Source organism: Echeneis naucrates, chromosome 12, assembly GCF_900963305.1.
Source record: "Echeneis naucrates chromosome 12, fEcheNa1.1, whole genome shotgun sequence".
Taxonomy (NCBI): domain Eukaryota; kingdom Metazoa; phylum Chordata; class Actinopteri; order Carangiformes; family Echeneidae; genus Echeneis; species Echeneis naucrates.
The window spans coordinates 9,005,314-9,026,130 of NC_042522.1; the positions used below are offsets into that span (position 1 = coordinate 9,005,314).

At 40.2% G+C, this 20,817-nt stretch overlaps 1 protein-coding gene across 2 annotated transcripts in view; it reads right to left on the minus strand.

Moving 5' to 3' along the window:
• Positions 1 to 20,817, minus strand: part of igsf9a (immunoglobulin superfamily, member 9a) — a 49,125-nt gene that overhangs the window by 11,632 nt on the left and 16,676 nt on the right. For both annotated transcript variants that reach the window (XM_029516017.1, XM_029516016.1), the window contains exons 4-13: positions 20,106 to 20,252; positions 16,990 to 17,138; positions 16,052 to 16,163; positions 13,571 to 13,712; positions 6,115 to 6,260; positions 4,627 to 4,769; positions 3,033 to 3,173; positions 2,447 to 2,563; positions 647 to 797; positions 269 to 380 (exon numbers count right to left, since the gene is read on the minus strand). In XM_029516017.1, the coding sequence (XP_029371877.1) occupies positions 269 to 380; positions 647 to 797; positions 2,447 to 2,563; positions 3,033 to 3,173; positions 4,627 to 4,769; positions 6,115 to 6,260; positions 13,571 to 13,712; positions 16,052 to 16,163; positions 16,990 to 17,138; positions 20,106 to 20,252 (1,360 nt within the window). The remainder of the gene's footprint in view (positions 1 to 268; positions 381 to 646; positions 798 to 2,446; positions 2,564 to 3,032; positions 3,174 to 4,626; positions 4,770 to 6,114; positions 6,261 to 13,570; positions 13,713 to 16,051; positions 16,164 to 16,989; positions 17,139 to 20,105; positions 20,253 to 20,817) is intronic.

Below are 20,817 nucleotides of genomic sequence, written 5' to 3' on the forward strand. Positions count from 1 at the left end.
ACTGTTTTGTAAGCCAATATGTTGTAAACGCTCTGATTCACAAGGAACAAATGCATTGAGTTCTGTTTTGCCAGTAACCTCCCATTGCAGCTAGCGCAGCCACTGCATTACAAAGCTATGCTCTGCTGCAGCGTTTTTTATTGTAGCTGCCAAGAAGTGATAACAGATAAATGAAATCCTCATTCCGAAGATCAATAGAGTAACAAAAGTGTTGTCGATGGCTGCCATGGTTACAGCCCGAGAAGAAAGTGGGAGGCTTTACACCCACCAAACTGAAAATGTCTGTGCTGATCCTCCATCAAAGCCTGCCTCCCAGGATAAGTTGGCCTGCTTCACCCCTGGAGTGATGGACAAAGAGGAAGCCGCATGGGGACTGGTTCCTGTAATGGAGGTAACGGAGAGGAGTTGATGGAAATCAGCCAGTACTTCAACCACCTGATACCGCAAGAGTTTAGAGGCCTTCGCTAAATATGCCACATTTATCCTCTGGAGGCGGAGTGGAGGCAGAGGTATCTGTCCTCTGCTGGGCATTATACGGGTTTACAGAAAGCAATATACAAAGAAATATAAAATGTTAACCACTCACATAATAGCCAAACAGACTTTAACATTATGGCTGGATAGGAATCATCCTGGTTGCACTCACCCAGGACAAAGACGTGGGTTCTGGCCTTCACCGAAGCTACACGGTTAGTAGCAGTGCATTCCCATACCCCCTGGTGGTCTTTGGTAAGAGGCTGAAGCAGCAAAGAGCCGTTGGCTTCTGTGGAGTACGAGATGCGACGAGCCAGGTCAACCTACCGGAAAAAAAACAGAGACCATCCACACGCTTAAAAAAAGAAACCTCTCTGCATCTGTTAGTGTATGTGAAAATAATCAAAGTTTTTATATTATCAATCTCCTCTTGGCCAAGTTGAAATTACTTTCCACATCTTTTCTTTTAACTGAGAACATTTTCAAACAACTAATGACAGACTAAAAAGTTTAACCAGCCTATCAGCTCTTAACGGAGCATGCAGAAACCACAAATGAGCCAGCACAAATCAGGAAGAAGGATTCATTTATGGATTCAAATTGTTGCTTTTTTTTTGTTTTGTTTGTTTGTTTGTTTTTTTCATGCAATAAAGTATATCTGACAGTGCATTGGCAGTAACATTTCTTTTAGTATAGTCAGATAGTAAGACAGAGGCAGGGTGCTGATTCTTCATTGATTGTACGTTAACATGCAGTCACCTTGTTATTTGAGCAGCTGATCTGATCCATTGACTTGGGTTGTGTGTCTGAATGGATTATTAAAGAAAGCACAGTCCAGCTGGTATTGTTTGCTCTTTAAAGTATCTAAAGTATTGACTCGTAGCAGTAACTGCTCACCAAAATCTATGCAGAGGAAAAACATCTCAGCAGTGATCTCCATGGGCCGAGTGATAATACATCTTAAATTCATTCATCACCAGTCTACACAATGTAGTGCTGCACAGCTGTGCACTGTGAGGTTCTCTGGTCCACGGGCTGTGCACAGAGGATAAAGCAGCCCATAGATGGCGGCACAAACAGAATAACAAACGATTATTAGAGCCGTTGGATGTAATGGTAATGGTAAACACTGTCTCATAAATGGCCTTGATTGCTCCTTCAAGTCAAAACACAACAACCATACATTAGGACACTAGATACAAGTATGAATATGTGCCTGATATTGTTGCTCATTTTTTCTGCTGGCTTCGTATCTGATCATCCCAGAATAAGATCATATCAGTCTAATAATAATCTCTTTTTCCTCCAAAGTCCAATGATAATAACAGCAAAGAAAAAACTTTTACTTAGAACTCTTAATTCATGGTTTCAAGTCCCTCTAAACTTGGAGCTGTCCTTGGAAAGGGAGGTCTGCAGCAGTGACCCGTCTTAGAGGGCATCTGTGTTGCAAGATCTTGTGAGAACTTGCAACACAGAAGACATTTGTCTTGTGAAAAATAGATCGAATAAATATTTATGTGGTTCCAGGACAAAAGGATCAGTCAGGATCTGTGATCATGAACGGTGGACATACCTGTAACCCCAGTGATGTTCTGGTGTAGGGACTTTCTCTTTAATAATATTGTGTATTTATGAATATGCGTGGGTTGGATGGTTGTCAGAAGGATGTGCTTTAGTTCTAGTGTTAAATATTAACATATTGAAAAGTCAAAACTCAACCACGCTGCTTCAGAAATCTATACACAAACAACTGGTACACACCTCCTACATGCCACTGCTCTGCTTGCTACTTTGACCCACCAGGTATCAGCTCAGTGCAGCGGACACAGTGGACACAGGGATAGAGAATTAATCCCCCATAAAACATCTGGACTGTACCAATTCCGATTCGCCATTTGTAGCATAATATAAGTTTGATGGAAATGCAATGTGTATGTAAAGTAATTCAGTAACCTGCACTGGGGTTTTTTACCTTGCTCCAGGTCACCTCAATTGTTGGGTCCTCGTTTCCTTGACAGGGAATGAGCAAGGTCCTTCCAGTCTCCTGTGTGTAGTTCTTCTCTGGAGTGATGCTGAATGTTGGGGGATCCTGTGAATTGCCAAAAATAATATGGCTGAATCTAGGAGATTGCAGCAACGGCGACAATGGATTTTAAGACTGGATTACTGTCGCTTTGGACAAGATTATCTTAATAACAAAAGGATTAGCCGCACAATTAACTCCCAGATAGTGCTGCCATTGTAGTGAGTCTGAATTGACTCCAATTAACGGCAGAGGGCTCACATGTCAGAGAGGAAAGGTCAATAAAATGTCATTTCTGCTAAGTTTTTAATTCACTGTGACAGATGCAGCAGCAGTTAATTAAAATACACAGTGGTGTAGAGAGACAGTTTAGCACAACCGGAAGGACAGATTTCTGAGCAGCCATAGTTTAACTGACCATTAAACTGGCATTAAGAAAGCAGGAAATAACAGTCTGCCTTCCAATAACTATTTTGAATGATTTCATATAATGTGCTCCAGTGAGTGACCCAGGTGGGTTGGAGGTCTCACTAACCTGCAGAATTATGCTGGTTGGGTCAGATGAACCCATGGTGCCGTAGCTGTTATATGGGGTGCATGTGTATACGCCTGCTGCATCATCATTGACTGTGGCCATCAATAATGAGCCCTCCGGTGTTAAGGTCCAACCTGGATGCTGGGGAAAAAAAGCACAATGCTCGCACACATTTCGACAGTCAGAAATACAAGAAACTAGCTGTCTGGAAAGATACATAAGTATTACTGAGAGCTAAAGATATAAAAGGCAGAAAATCTGTAACCACTCCAGGGCCATGTATCAGCTGTGTTTAAGGGATTTACAAAAGTAGCGTTTCTGATATCTGCCTACCACAGTCCTGCAGTGGTTAAGTCCCTATTGGGTAGATTATCTCCTAAGTTCTTTGAAAAGGTGCATTATCTGTTTAATATTGCATTTGTTTTGAAAAGATGCTATTCAAAATTAAAGAAAGAAAGAAATGAAAGAAAGTACAAATCCTGCTCATGTTTTCTGAAGTGAGTCCTAACATGTCACAGCAATGTTCTTCATCACACTCTGGAGCATTTGCATTAAAAGCAGGTCAATTTTCAAGTCATTTTTTCTCCATTAAGCCCCAGAGAAAGGACTGTACCGCACTTTGACTACGCAAAAGGTTCCCACTCGCTTTAATTAAGTCAAAACTGCTATTATCCTCCATAGAATGAGGCTCTGAGAAAGTATTACTGTGAGTATAAGAGCTAGTGACATTTGGGGTGAAATTGGAATAATTGGCAGAATAACAGCCTGACAACGCCTGTGTGCCACACAATAGGGATCTATCACATTTCCTGTGGTGCCTCTCATCCACCATCAAGTCCACCGTTCAGACCAAGGGGTGGGTGGGAGGAAGGGGAGGAAGAGGAGGAGGAAGAGGAGGAGGAGGAGGGCGTGGAGGAGAGGCTGAGTGGATCATTTTGCAGAAGCTGCCACAGTGGACTCTGCATATGAGTGTTTCTAATCTGAAAACATGCGGGAGGAAGAAGATTAAAAAATGTTGAAAAATGCCCAATTCTCTTCTCCTCATCAGTAATTGCTGCTCCACACATCACTAAGACCCCGGAGAGGGGCCACCAATGGAATCGAACGTTTAGAAAAAAAGACAGTGATGGGGGCAGGTACGCGTTCCTTGGAGAACACTTCCAGAGCTTTTAAGATTTAACACATCCTGTATGCCATTGAATGACATTACCACTCAAAGCCTGAAAGTGGGTTATCATCCGTGGACACAGGAAAAAGTTGGACAAAAATGATTTCAAAAAAATTACTGTAACATCTATCACAGTGTTCATAGTGAGAAAACTAGTTCCGCTGCACTGTGGGCAAGGTGAGTAGGTTGATTGGTGAAAAGATTTCTGCGCGAGGGGCTGCTAATGGCAGTCGCTTTTAAGACACCTGTAGTCCAAAGCGATGTCTGGCAAACCTCTGCTCAAAGAGAATGAATGGAGGCCCCCAGGTTCCCGGTGATGGTTGCAGCATTAGAAATCAATAAACTTCGTGGTGGGACATACATTTTTTGAGCACAGGAGGACTGGCAATGGCTGTGTTTCCTTGCAGAGATTATTCTTTGTATTACCAAGGACAGGTCAAGCGGCTCTCCATCCTTGGTCCAATCAACGCTGAGCAGTGGAGGCTGAGCTGCTGCTGGGCAGGTAACCACCCCATTCATGCCTGTGGGAAGGTACATCTCCGGAGGCATTTGAAGAGACTTTGCTGGATCTGAGTTGAGGAAAGAAATTAAAGTCATTTACTTTTCACCAACTACTGCAATTTCTTACTGTGTCAATGCCAATGGAAATTACACATGCTGCTGCAGAGAACCTGCACATTGATCCATAACCTCTGATTCATTTTGAAAACAGACTGCCTTGTTGCAATCTGTTTCCTCTGTGCCAGTGTTTTTAGTCCAAGTGCTGCTCCTTGTATTTACAGCTGACTGAATGTGTCTGAAGGGTTTTTACAGGTCCACAAGCAACAGAGGAAAAGTCTACATTGCCACCTGTTACAGATATTACAATAAATGAATCACAGCTGTGACTGTTTTGTGACACCACTAAATTTTTGCATCCATAAATGGCCTCCTGCTTTAAATTGTAGTAAATAGTCAGAAATGCTTGTTTAAGTAAAAATGTGAATATAACTGTATTGATATCTTCCTTGTCCCATAACAAGAAGGTTGTGGGTTTGATTCCCTGGCCTGGGGCCTTTCTGTGTGGAGTTCACATGTTCTCCCTGAGCCTGTGTGGGTTTCTTCCCACTGTCCAAAGACATCAGTTTGGGTTAACTGGTGACTCTAAAGTGTCCGTAGGTCTGAGTGTGAGTGGTTGTTGTTCTCTGTCTGTCTCTGTGTGTTGGCCCCGTGATGGACTGGTGAGCTGTCCAGGGTGACCCTGCTCTCACCCAGTGGGTGCTGGGACTGGCTCAAGCACCCCCCACATCCCAGAAACAGATAAGCAGTAGAAGATGAATGAATGAATGATGATATCCTTAGGAAAGCACAACAACACACACGTTTCGTGATCCTTACTGTGTCCAAAATTAAACGTGGGATATTTCCTGAGGAGTTTTAAAAAAATTCAGTGATAAGAGTTTCAGTGGAAACTGCGGTCAAGTTTTCACATTGTTTGTTGTAAATGTGTTGACTTTTACCACCACAGCTTACTCTATTACTGTGATTTTAACTGAAACCAGTTCATTAGAGAAAATAATTTGAATAATCTGAAATTTGCATTTCAAAGTTCTGGCCACTGCTTCTAGTCTTTTTCGTAAATGTCTAGAATTTGGCTCCATCAAAGGGCGCAGTTGAATATTGTTGTAAGTGACTCCCACCCAGTATCTAACCCCTTGCATGAAACGTTTATATTTCAATAATTCATTAGATAATACTCGACTAATGCTTCAAAAATAACACGAAGTGCTGCAAAGACAAAAACATTGTTTTACAAATAATTGTCAGCTGTTAAACTATAACGTGTTTGACACTGTGAATGAGATAACAAGTACGTGTTGTCCCTGAAGGAGGTACATACTCTGCAATTGCTGCAGACTACACCCAGATACCTACGCATCACTGTGAGGTTGGCGGAGGCGGTGGGCGGTGTCAGCAGGCCATTGGTTGGCATGCAGGTGTAGTTCCCAGAATCCTCTGGGATGAGACTGGGGATGAGCAGGGTTCCATCCACCATGATCTTGACTCGCTTTTTCAAAGACCTTGAGGAAAACACACGGGAATTATTGAACAGGTGAAGAACAAACCAACTCCTTCAGAATAGCAGCGAGAGGTAATTCAGTTCTTCCGATCGAGTTGAGTCAAACAGGTTCTCAGAGAGTGTAGGAGTTGGTTTTTTGTTTTTTTTTTCCCAGTGAGAGGAGAGAGCAGATGGAGGTTTTGGACATTTCATTTCAGTTGGAGTGGGAAGAGTGCCCACTCATGAAAATTCTTACATGTATAAAGAAAACCTATGGATGCCTCACAAGGAGGCTGCATATGCAAACTGGAGCTGTATGGGCTGGTAGGAAGATTCACAGTCACACATTTGTGCTAATTACCATGGAGGTTAGATGACTCATCTACTGTAAGCGACCTGGATATTTCTCATCACTACTGTGTTTTTCTCTCTTTGCGCTGACATTGATGTCGCCATGGGACTGGAAGCTCTCAGTAAATAAGCTCCATCCACTGACATTTTTTACTTTAAGCAAATCAAATGACTAATGTGAACAAAGTGGAAGGGTGCAAATTTTAACAGCCTTTGAGTGTGTTCTAGTTCTCTGATGTGCTTTTATGGCACTTTTACTGTATAGTTCAGTCTGAGCGCTCTCATCGGCCTTGTTTCCATCTGCAGCAGGCAGTTGCTTTCAACGATGTTCTGCTAAATCCAGTGAGCGCTACCTGTTCAGCATCGGCCGACAGATAGATAAGAAAGAGTAGAACACCTTACAGATAAAGATGCAGCAGCCTAAAATCCAAAGGATTTGGGAGCTGATTTAAAAACACTGGTGATAATTCCATGGCTTTTCTTTTCAGTATTAAATCCAATCAAAGGGTTGGTCAGCAAATGATTTGGTAATAGCACAGTCGTTATTCTGTCTAGTCCAAAGGAGTCATTATATGCATCAGTTTGATGAAATTTTGCAGCGTTAATTCAAGAGAAATAATGTCTATTTCTGTTTTAGAACACTCAAAAGAAAATTGATCAGGTCACTGTCTGTGGCATCTTGGTTTTTCATTTGCCTCTGACGTATAATAATCACAACTGAAGTTTTAACAATAAATAATCAAACCTCTCAGATTTGAATTGAAATGTAGACTTTTGTTTTCTAAGAAGGCAGAGCCACAACAAAATGAAGAGGCTGTGTAATAATAATCCAAATAAACCAAACCTTAAAAATCACCAGCCAGGGACATGAAATGCTCCTTAAACATGTTTCTCAGACTACACTAAAAGCTCTAGCCTGAGTATGCCCACCGCATTTTCAGTGTTCACTGATGCTCAAAATACTGGAGCTCCTGATTTGGAATTATTATGTTGATCAGCTTAAAACAGCATTTGATATGAAAGCAATATTTGGAAAGATTTCCAGATAGGAAACCAACCTAAAACACAGACAGTTTACTTAACTAAAGAAACTATAACGGCCTTGTTGAACACATTTTTTGAACACAGTATTTATTTTTATTTTTTTTTTAGAAATTCAACAGTAAGCAGGCAAGCTCTTTCAAAATTAAATCAAAAACCACAGTTAAAGCTAAAAAAAAATGCTGAAAAGTAATCAGGAAGTCAGTTTCACAGGGAGCACCTCACTGTTTATACTAAAGCAATTAAAAAAAAAAAGAGCTTATTTCCCAAAATTAGTAACAGATAATCAGAATAATCCTCATGGGCTCCACTCAGCTGTTAACAGCATTATACATCAGCCCCAAAAAGCCTCTCTGAAACTTTTTTCCACATCAGAATCAGGTTGAGTATTAGCCTGAGTGTAACTATAATGTAAAATGATGTGTGATAGAGAAATGCCTGGGAAGAAAAGTAATGCAAATTAAGCCCTCCGCCTGCTGAGCTGACCCTATCCAAGCCAGAGCTTCTTTCTGAAGTGTTGAATTGTCAGGTGGATGATGTGCCAGCAATCAGTAACCATTTCATGCTCACTCAGATCGTCTCCCTGGCACTGAGCACTGCTATTGTGAAAGCTCAACCAGTGTTTCAAAGTTTCAAGCCAATTTCATTTTTCCACCCTTCAAGGAGACACAAATGAATGCTTTTTTGGGTCCTGCATTACTTCCGGCATGGAGGTTATGTTTTAAACCGTAGGTGTTTGTTGGTTTGGTTTGGAACCAGGGCTGTGCGAAATCGACAGCTGATTTGCCACAAATCTTGACGAAGAATGGGCCATGGCACGGGAAAGACCAGATTTTGATATTGATCAAGTTAAAAGTGCAGATCCTGAATATTTTCTTTTTAATCTATGTTTCATTGCATAACAATGTGATAAATGTCTAAGACTGTTCAGCTTTGGCACACTCAGTGAAACATTCTAGTTTAAAATTACATTATTAGTTGTGATTCGTGAGTAAGCAATTTTGGGGTTATTTGAAGTCAGCTACGCCACCTTAAAAAGCTATTGTAGCAAACAGGTTTGGAGACAATCACCATTATAGATACCAATCCAGAGTAGTTAGTAGTAATTAGCATTAGCATTCATTTGGAGGTGTGTGAGTCAGTTTGATTAATGGAAGTCCAATAGTTCCCCTCTTTTTATCAGTGTTATTTTTCACTAACTCCGGAGAAAAATATCTGGCTCTCTCACTACTTTTTCTTTAGCGAGTTGCTAACTTTGCCTGACATTTGATGTTGAGCTGTAGCACCCAGTGGAAACAGGCCTGATGAGAGCCCTGAGGCTCAGTCGTACAGTTAATGTACCATAAAACCAAAATAATGAAGTAAAACAGCTCTGCGGTGCTGCAGAGGTTTGTCATAATTCTGTGTGCATTTTGTCGGACCCCTTCTCCACATTACAAACAGCCAGCTAATTAATTGTTAATAAAAAAACATTTTAATGGCCACTCCTTTATTGGCAGTTAAAAGTAACTTAAAGGTGCTCTGTGGTGTTTTTGGCATCAAACAGTACTATGAAGTTTTAGAAGTTTGTTTGTTTGTTTTTTTTTTTGTGTCACACACAATGACGCACAAGTAAGGCAATTGTCCTACAATGCCAGTGGCAGCTGGTAGCAACATTATGCTAACAAAGACACAGGGACAATTTAGCAAGCTAAAAACCACAAATGAAAATAATGAATGAAAACTATCTTTAAATTAGCAGAGAAATACATTTGACACGTTTGTTGGATTTTATAGATACACATAATTTCTGAGAAGTAACACTAACTGTAAACATTGCCTAGTTTGTTTACAAGAAAACTCCACAACAAACCAACATAAAGCTGACCTCTCCTGGTTAAACCTTTAATCACACTTAAAACCCTTGTTAACCTTTTTTTTTGTATTCTTTGAGTTTTTTTGGCAGACTTTCTTACTTCCTTACTAACAATTGCGAACAAGCTAATTATTTCCACTCCTAACATTTTTCATGTCCATATTCAAAACATCAATCTTGCATTGAGAGCGAATGTGAAGCTCGCAGCTAATGATATTAATACAACTAGAGTCAGGGGATATCAAATCTGGAGTGCAACCAATAAAGCCAGATGGAGGTGTGGGTTAGTTCAACTTTGGCTGAAACGCGCAAAGATTTTTGCGTTGGCCATTCCAGAAAAGCATCTGCTGATGTAAACCATGCGCAGCAACTGAGATCTCACAAGACTTACAATTAAGAATTGGCAATTTGCATAAAGCTGAAACAGAGTTTAGATATTCATCAGTTGACTGTTTATGAAGGGAGACAGTCTAATACTCTCACTGGGAGTGGGCGCCAGACAGACATCACTACAAAGGCATAAATGCAGATGCTCAGTGAGTTAAAGAAATAGCAGCCCAGAGCCAAAGTCTTTGTGGAATAATTGGAGGTGGTTAACACCTCTGTGCATAAGTCAGGGCGTATGGAGAAAGCTGTAGCTCTTCAAAAGAAATCATCACTGCACTCAACTAAGAGTCGCTACACAACACTGCTGGGGAAATGTTCTATGGAGAAATTTAGCTGAGGTTGAATTGTTTGGAATGAACACGCAGCACTATGCATGGCTTAAAGAGAGAATTGCATACCAACATGAAAAAACGATCCTGTGAAGTCAAGCGAAGGGAACTCTGCAGCCCCTGGGCCCGGACAGCCGGACATCAGAGAGGAAAATAAATACCCAAGTTTATTCACCAGCTGAGGTTCAGTAGAAGCTGAGTGATGCAGTAATATGAGCATTCTATATATCCAAATAAAGCTACTAAAGAATGACTTCAAACTCACAAAATCTGCCTTTCGGAGCATCCGGACCCTAATCTGGTAGAGATGCTCGGATATAATCCTAAGTGAGCCACTCACAGCTGACATGTTAAGAGTATGTCCGCACTGAGACAGGTTTATAAAAAGCGTAGTCCTGAACCTTGAACACATTTGATCAGCAGATACAGGCAGTGCTTGTTTGTTATTATCAGCTTAAGATCATGGTATGAACTTGTGAGGATCTAACCATCTGTGGGCTCCTTGTCACTGTGTAGCTCCACCTCCTCCAACAGGGACCAGAGCAGAAAACAAGGATGGAAGTATTGCATTTGCCCTTTGTGCCCTCTAGCATCTTTCTGAATTATGAAATGCTTATGTGCAATAAGTAAAAGCAACAGGAAGAAAATCTAGGCTTTGTTGACTGAGAAGCACCTACCCAGCTTCAGAGCATCATAGAAGATGACAGGTAGAAATAAAACAAATAGAAGATCACATTTGGTTCAACTCTGAAACAATAGAGCAGATTTCAGGGAGTAATAAATAATCTCAATAAAATCTGGTGCTTGTGGAAGACCACACACACAGTGAGTCTGACATCGTTTTCACGCTCAGATCCGTGTTATCAGACAGATAAACTGGCTGTGTAGGTCTTTGGCTATAAATTTCCTCTAAACAAACCAAGGTAAATGGAAAAATGAGAAAAGGAGAAAAGAACAATCTGAGAAGTATGATTTCGTGAGCTATATATCTTTTCAATTCTTTTTATTTCATGAATTAACAATGGAGCATGCAGCTGGTTCCTACTTCCTCCTTTTACTCTCTTAGCAGCTCAAACAGATTCCCACTGAGGGGGTGTTGCTATCTTGAGGGGAAAAAAAAAAAGGACAACAACAACACTCCCATCCTTGAATTCTTGCTCTGAGCTCCTCTTTCCTCACTCCCTGTCTCCTCTGACACAAAATTAAAGGGTTGGAGCATGCTACATGATGTTAGACCACAAGTTGGAGTGGTGACAGGAGGAAGCATAATTAGCAGAATATAAAGTACCTTCTGGATTAACCCCTACATCTCTACAGCAAAGAAGTGGCTTCCACCACTGGAGGTCAGCAAAAACAAGGACAAAGCTGATGTTAAGTAACTCTGACAGTCAGCATGACGATTTAGTAGTGTGTGCTGTGAGGCAGATTATAAATTGAGGAGATTTTTGGATTATATATGTTTTTTGTCCATTTTGAATAAGTTCCATATGTTTATTTATTTTTGTTCCGAAAAATAATTTTTGAATGTTATGATGAAATAACACATTTGGTGCAGTGAGTGGGCTTTAGTCTGGCACCTGTCATTCATCTCCTGCCATCAATGAAGCTTGAAGTGAGACATTTTGTTCATTGATATTTCTCTCCCTCTCTTTCCTTTGCCCCTTCCCCCAGGAAATCCTCCATATTTCGCCCAAAATCTCAATCAGCCAACCGTTTCGTTCTTGCGGCTCATTAATTCTGTTCTCTTCTCTTCTGCCGTCAGCTGTCATTTCACTACATTTTGCTGTCACTGTCCTCTACACCAGTCTTCCGTTCATCCCATTAGCAGTGCATCTCAATCCACAGCTTCACTCCCATTTCTCAAATGACGTGCTCTAATGCCAAAAACACATCCCTCACTTTTATGGCTTGTGTCCATAACACAAAAATAAAAAAAAAAAACATTATTAAAAATGATTTGTTCTCTCTCCCACCCTATTGAGAAAGTTCTGTAGTAATGTATTTTTAGCCTTTCATAGCAGACAGCAAATAGATGCAATCCTCTATGATGTCGTCTGATGTGCTGATTTGAATTTCACATCAGACAGAGCAAAAGAAATAAAAAAACATTTTATCATGTCAAGGGTACTGTGGATGTACAGTCCTCACACAACGATACTGGAGGAATAAAGATTGTGTCATTCCTAGTAGGCTTAAAAAAAACTGTAGCACTACTTTTTTCTGGTCTCAACATTTCGCTGTTGACTTCATTTACGTGGCCTTCAGATCAGCAACAGCATGATCAAGTTGAAAGGCATTCATATTAAGTAATTGGTAATTATGACAAATAACTTTCTGTGCCTTTAACTGCTTTTTTAGGAATCAAGTTCGGACACACAACTCTGTCTTTATGAACAACAACAACATTCTGGCCAAATCTGTAGGATTTTTGCAATTCTCCGGTGGCCAGCTAAGTTTTGCTATTTTAGTTCAAGCTAAAGTTAACTGGCAAACTCACAACTGGAAAAAAAAATTATGCATGGCGGGGTTTGTAACATTATAGAGTGTGAAGAGTTTCAGAAAAAAGTGACTTTAGCTGATTTTTTTTATACCTGAGAGGAAGCAGTTTTCAGCATAATAAATTATCGAGAAACATGTAAAATTAATGCTTTTGACTCAAATTACTGGAAAGTGCATTTTATGTTCTCATGCGGTCCTGCATGTAATGCAGAGCAAGCTCTCCACTCTGGCCCCTGGCCACTAAAAGTTTTACCCTGGAAATGGCAGCGAAAGTGAAAAGCCTGAAGCAAAGTAGCTACTGTTTTTTTCGAGACCCTCAAGTTGCTCCAGGTCATTTTGAAGAAAATTCAACATTGGTCATCAAATCATTCAGTGTGCTCTGCACAGTACGTGTCGGACAGGCTTTAAGAAACGCTGTTTGGTCCTCTGGGCCTGGCTTTCATGTGCTGTAGCTCCAGCACGGCAATCAGAATCAGAAGAACTTTATTGATCTCTGCGGGTGAACAGTTGAGCTAACTAAAACCTATTAAGAGGCAGATTTCACTGTAAAGTCTGTGACACAAAGAAGCACATTTTTGCTCTATAGAACAGACTTCTGGTACAGTTTGCCACAGTGGGATCTGGTTTTCCTTTTCAAGCTAAATATTCAGACCTTTCTTCATCTTTCTACTCACATAATTACAATTTAGTTGATTTCACATTTCCGTGACTGTGCTGCATTTTCTAAAGTTCAGTCACAAGCAAAATTTTGATTTGAATTGAACACTATTCTTGTGCTCTTCAATTCAGATTTTTAAAAAAGATTTAAAAACACAGAAAGGTCACACAAAGCAACAACGTAACGTGTTGCACAAAGCGTAATGCACTCACTCTATGTGGTAGACATTCTCTCCACCTTTCTGCCACACATAGGTCATGTTGGGGGGGTCGGCCACAGCCTGGCACTGGAGACGTGCATTCTGGGAAATGTTGAGAGAGGTGCTTTTGGGAGGGACAACAATGACAGGTGGACCTGGTGAGAGGCAGATTACAAAATACATTGTATGAATTGACAAAAACATCATGTATCTCTTCGTATATAAATAAACCTAACCCTTCAAATAATAGACGACATGCCAGTTTCCTTTGACCTTCACTGACTTCACTGCTGCAGAGACCTCAATGATGTCACAAGCACAGGATGACAGTGCCCATATCTTGGATATTTTGGCTTTATTAGCTAGAGGAAGTTGAGAGGTGCCATCCATCTTTACATACAGTCATTGCTCTAAAACGGGGCTGAGCAACACGGCTTAAAATAAAAAAAAGTAATCTTTGCGATTACTATGGGACATATTGTGATTGGATATAAGTTCCAATTTCAGTTAGAATAGTAATTTGAATTAGTAAAAAATTTAAGAATGATGATGATGTGATCACAATAGGGTCTGTACCAAACAAATCTGTTCCTTTAAATCGACCGAATATGATTTATAGGCTGGGGCATCTCTCTAGCACCATGATACTTCATTTCTGCCTTTATTGTGCCACATTTTAGCTTTATTAAAAAAATGTAAGAACCTGCATTTTGGATATTGCCTTTGCCCAAAGTGCGACACTCAAAACATTCAACTAATGTAGAACTACGACATAGCAGTTACTGACATATTAAGACAGATTAATCTTATGCTCAGCCAAAAAGTATAATAGTAATAACAATTATAATAACAATAAGCAATGCCGAGTGTCAAATATAACAAAAGAATGATTTTAATGATTTGGTTCCCTCAACATCTCATTGGTTAAACACTGATCAGAGTATATTTCTGGTCCTTTCTCTGACAATAAAATACATACAGAAATAATCTTTTGATGATGGTCACATTCAAATCACTGCATTTACAGCAAAAACATGTTGATAAAGTTGACAGATGACAACAAAGAAGAAAAACCATTTAATAAACACTGTAATCCAAGACAAAGTCAGTGCATAAGTGGCAACGGTGCTAAATGTCCTGGTGCTGTGAGATTTGCACACAGTCTTGAGATGAAAATCATACTTTTCTCTTGACAACGATGCCTGGGAGGGAAGCTGTCAAACATAACCTTTCCCAAAAAAATAATGATCAATCACAGTAAAAAGTATTACCACCATATTCCTCAGACAGTGTGCTGTCAAGTATACCAATTTAATCACAGTGCAAATGTGTCACATTCATCACTTCCCTCTGCCGTGCCAGCTGCCGACATGTGTACTTTTTGCAAAGAGCTAATAAGAGAGGATTGTCACACCACATGTCTCATGTATAAAAAACACATGATCTCTGAAGTTGTCATTACTGTTAATCTGAATGTATATATGCATGAGAGACAGTTAGGGGGTTACTCTACTTAAGGCATTTAGACTCACTTCATCCAGATCAGCCATGAGTGTACGATAATCCATCTATGTGGCCGCGATGGGGAAAAAGGCAGCCAGAACTCAGATAATGTGACGTACTGTGAAAAGTACTGGGCTGGTTGAGCTCATGATGGTTTCTGTTCACAATGTGACCACTGAGAGTGTGAGATTCAAAAAACTGAGAGAAACCTCTGGGAAACATTAAGTATATGTGCCACGCTCCGGAAGAGTCTTGGCACTCTGGAGAACGTCAGCAGTAGGAGTACGAGTAGGAGTACAGGAAGAAATCGAAAATATATTATACAGTGGTGTGTCGGTGTAATCCAATGATACACAGCAGCATATTTGCATATTCTACACGCTTGTCCTTAAAATGGACAGCACATTTGAATCTGTGTCCCAAAGACTTATGTGAACCTGATGAGGGATCTATCAGGAATCACACATTTATATTTAAATTTTAGACCAGATACCTCAAGACATTTTCAATCAAGAGGGAAAGTTCTTCAGGAAAAAAATGAATGATGTGAATTGTATGTCCCAGCAGAAACATCTGTCTTCAGCAGCCAAGCAAACTCAGGAAAATGCCACGTCACTGAAACGCAGCCTTTCATATGGCGCAACGGAAGAAGCTTTATCATTATAAAGTGACAGGGAAAAAAAAATTCCCACACGATAATTCATCTTATATCATGATGTGAATGTTATCTTCATGAGGGGGAGAAGAAAACTTAATTTAGTTTTGAGTTTCTCTCCAAAAAAACCTCCCGTCTTATGATGCAAGAGGGAGAAACAGAAATGCAAATTCCGGTGGCTCCCAGCCAGTCAGGCACACAGACATCACAGAGTGAAAGAACTGGCAGGCGGGCAAACTGATAGCAAGGGAGACAGACAAGCAAGCAGGCAGACAGACAGGTAGGCAGACGGACAAACAAGTAGGCAGGCAGACAGGGTGTCAGGCTACTACTGACCTTTGATCATCACTTTTGTCATGTGGGTCACGTTTCCCTCAGTGTTGGAGGCGTGGCAGGTGTACTGACCTGCTGACTGCATGCTCACTGCGCGCAGAGATAAGGCTCCGTCCTGGTAAATATGACGTGAAAGATAAAGTGGGAGATGGATGGAAGCAGACGGTGCGTTTGCGTTTAAGTATGTAACACACAGAGCACTCAGAAAAAGTTCTCTTTCTCTTCCAATTCCTTCACACTTTATGCTGTAGCCTCCTGATTAAATTTCATGGGCTTAGCTGTGAGACCTTACAGTATATAGACAGATTATTTTATTTACAGATAATGTTCAATTCATTACTTCAGCTCAGGTGTTGCAACATCTCAAAAATTGCAAACAACTTTCAACCATTTCATCCCTTAAATACTTTTTTCAGTGTGATATTTCTTTTTTTTTTCATTTTTTGAATCAATTAAAAAAAATCAAGCTATTATGTGCCGAGCAGAAAATTTGATGTCTTTTTAAAAATTACTTTGCCCTTGCTTTGTTTTGACCATGTTTTCATTTATTTGACCATAAATATAGCTTGTCAAATATGATCTATACTTCTGTCCTCTAGTTATTTGTGTTATGTATGCTTTTAAAAAATATTGTTTTCTATTTCAGCATGAAGCTCAAACAAAACAAAATGTGCGAAAAGTGAGGTTCTGGTTGCTAAATGCTAGACATATACACACATTGGACACACTTTGCCAATAGGAAACTGACTATATTAGTCATTTGTTTATGCCACAGGTCTAAAATACCATGAGCTGATGTATTAAGTATTAACAATTACAGAGGAAACAATAACTAAACAGATATGGTAGCAATTTAACTTGAGACATTAAAGGTCCATATAGACAGTTTATCCTCCATAAACACCACACACACATTTGCACAGTTATAAGTTCAAACATACCCGATCTTTTGTTCTTTGAATCACATGTCCATCTTTGAGCCAGGTGATGGTTGGAACAGGGTTGCCATTGGCAACACAGAGAAGAGAAAGATGACTTCCAATCAGAGCCTCCAATACAGGAGGTGAGGCTGCAGTGAAGGTGGGTGGAGCTAAAAAACATTGAGATGAAATTTTAACTGAATGCATCTCTATACCTGCACAAAAATATGCTTAATAATAATAATAATAATAATAATAATAATAATAATAATAATAATAATAATATCTAATAGATCTACATTGTCTACCGAGCAGGAGCAGTAGGACAGACAACTAAAAAGAAAAAAGTCTGGACCACCACACAGTGAATCTTTTGTCTCGCTCATCCCTTTCCAGCAGCCGGTGTGCAGCTTACAGACATCAAGTTACATTGTTATTTCACATCCAAACATAAAAAGTCAGACACAGACTGCCTTTTAGATCTGCTAACATGAGTGTGTTGATTCCACTTAAAGCCTCAGCTCTCATCTGCAAACACTCCAAGCACAAGGAAATCACTTGCAACCTGCACATTTCATTATAATTTCTCAAGTGTCATGTCCTTTTTTTACTTTTTTACTTTTTTCATTTTTTAAAAATAATTAATATTAATTCAAATCCAAAGTGTCCTTATTGATGCAAAAAAAAAACAAAAACAAGAAGGGACGAAAAAAAAAAGAAAGGAAGCAAAAAGGTTGATAGGCACACGGACACATACATGTTCATGTTCCCATACACACATATGTCCAAACAGCAGTAAACAGTAGGGGTGTGCAAAAAAATATCAGTCACTACAATTCAGAATCTATTTAAAATGTCCAAAAATCAATTTAAAAAAAGGCTTGTCTTGTCTAGTCTAGTCTCTAGTCTCTGAAGGGGTCCATTCTAGTCTTTGTGGGGATCTGGTGTCTCATCTAATCTGGTCTGGTCTGGCCTAGTCTCGGGGGGGTCCAGTGTCTCGTCTAGTCTGGCCTTGTCTCCACTCTCTGCAGGGCTCCGGTCTCTGGTCTGGTCAGGTCTGGTCCAGTCTAGTCCCTGGGGGCTCGTCTAGACTGGTCTCATCTAGTCTCTACTCTCTTCATGGGTCCAGTCTCTGGTCTGGTCTGGTCTAAGAGTTGGGGTGGTGCTTGCTGTAGCCCAGTCCATTACTCATCATTCATTACTAATTAACCAATTAGCTTAGACAGTGAGACTCGAACTGCGCCCTTCTTTTTGCAGGGCAGCAGCGCAAACCACTGCGCCACCATGCTGCTCAAGTCACCAGGTACATTTACATCATCATGATCGCACAACTATAGATTAAAGCAGAAATCATTATGAATCAAATCGTTTTGAATCAAATCAAATCGTGAGATAGTTAAAAGATAGTAAACAGATTCATATGTACATACTTACACACATACAGTACATATGCGCACATTCGTAGAAACAAATTTTATATCCATGTTGTACCTTTGTATAATAATAAATAAATAGCAACACATTTTATTGGGATTTGAAAAATGGCTTCTGTATTTATCTCCTTTTACAAGACTACCTGTTCTTTTTCGATTAGAATTTCATGTGTTTGGTGTCCTGCACTGGAAGTAATTAAATAGCGCCTTCAAACGCTTATACCTGACTTTTTATTTAATAGATTTCATCACACGTCGCAAATGGAAGAAGGTTTTTCTGAAATACGGATCTTTTAGCGTGATCTCCAGCCTGTGAAGGCCACAGATAATTTCACATGTTGAGGCAAACAATGGGATGTGAAGAGTGTTCCTGCAGGGCATGTCAGTGAAGTTATATCCAACACCCCAAGTACAAAGTCAACCTCTATTATAATTCTCATCTTTAACCTGATGCTCACACCGAAGAGCTTGGTGAAACTGTCTGAACCCGCTTTGATCTGCTGTGTGCGCTGACACCTGTATAGAGCTATAGCAAAGGTTCCCCCCCCCCCCAAATACTTAAAACTTCAAAGCACAAAAATAATGATTCTTTTTTTTTATTTTTAGAGTATTTATTATTTAAAGCTGTCAATATGTGTGATGATAACTCAGGAGTCAGAGACGATGCTTCTCAAAGCCTGTGTCAGTCGTAATCCAAATTACCAGACTTAACAGTTCAGCCTCGTTGCTTTAAAAAACAAAAAACAAAACATGTGATAGCTTTTTCAGAAGTTTAAGTAAAAAAGTAAGTAGCATACTGCAACCCCCCCCCCCCCCCCCCCCCCTTCCACATGGAATACAAACCTAACCCAGAGTGGGTTTCTCTGCTCTTGGCTAAATGTTATGAACCAGAAAAAGTAATTTGTTTAAAAGCAATTCCACATGAGCTTGTTAAACAGAGGGGGACACTTATTTTTAGTATGGGTGTTCATCAGCTACAGGGCTTCTCCAAACAATGCAGCCCCTCAGATGTCAGACAGCTACTGCCATGGGAAACACCCACCCAGAGGTTTGAAGCTTAGATGATATATCTGCAATGCATTTATTTCAAAAAAGACCAATCCCCTTTGGAAAATGTGAAAATTTTGCAGAATATAGCTAGTGTAACATTATATATCAGATTTCCTGATTTCCTGAGTTCAACTTTTGGTTCAATCCTTGGTTAAAATTAATTTCTGGACCTGATAAATTACAAGAATAATTCATTATAAACTGTTTCTTTTAGTTTGAAAAACATCTCATGTGTTAAATGTTGGCCGCATACAAGAAACATGTAAATGCTGTGTTTTAGGATTCCATACAATGGAATGGAATGGGATGACAAAAAGGAGCTTTGTGTAAATAAAACAATACTAAAATTTGTAAAATTATGATTTGTGTCAGGAATAATGTCAAAGAATAGGCAACACAACAACAAATCTGACTAAATGCTACGATTGGAAGAACTACTTTTTAATGTTCAGGGCTGGTGTCGCTCTCTTGTAGAATATGCGCTGAAAAGTAAAAGCTATCCATCCTCATTCCCTTTATTGTGACTGACAGCCAGGGCCAAATGTTATTTAGTGTTTGAATCGTTGATCCTGTCTCATGTGGTTAAATATGATCCACTTCCAAAACAGCCATAAGCACATGAAGCACAGCACGCACACACTCCACAACCCTCACCAGTTACAGAAAGCAGTGTCCAGGTGCCATTTCGCAGCTCATCTGTTGGTTTATCCAGTAAGAGGATTCGACACTCGTACAAGCCCTGATCATCCAATTGCAGGCTCTCCAGCCTGAGGGCAGTGATTCGTACCAGAGACACCCGCCCTGCAGAAACAGAGCACAGCGAAAAAGGTGAGAGGATGGTTGTGTGAGGGGGGTAAGAGAGCCTCTCCACAGGTGAGGCTAATTACTCTTGTCATCTCTCAGGTCTGAGCGGTGTACAACTGTTGGGGGCTGATGCTTTGTTGTGCTGAAAAAGAACATTGTCCTCAAACATTGCCTGAAACGACCACACAGCAGTACACGCACAAACACAGCAACAACAGTGAGCACATGCACGCACAAACTCAGAAATGTGATCTCCTGGTTGCCAGGTGACGGCTCCCAAGAGAAAGTGTGCAGCTCGCGAAATCAGCCTATCTTTTCCAGTCCACAGCCCACGTCCCTGTGTCCATCTGGTTTTCATACTTTCATACTATCAGACAATTGTCCGGTGCCCCAACATCACGGGAGAGCTGAAAGGAAACTGTCAGTGATAGCTTTATGTGAGGAAATGAGGTTGTCCTTCTGAAGTAAAAATATGTAAACAGCTAACATGCTGCAGAGTAGAAGCCTCAGCACCACTGGGATGTCTGTTGTGATGGTAATTACTAACAGGCCCTGATTTCCG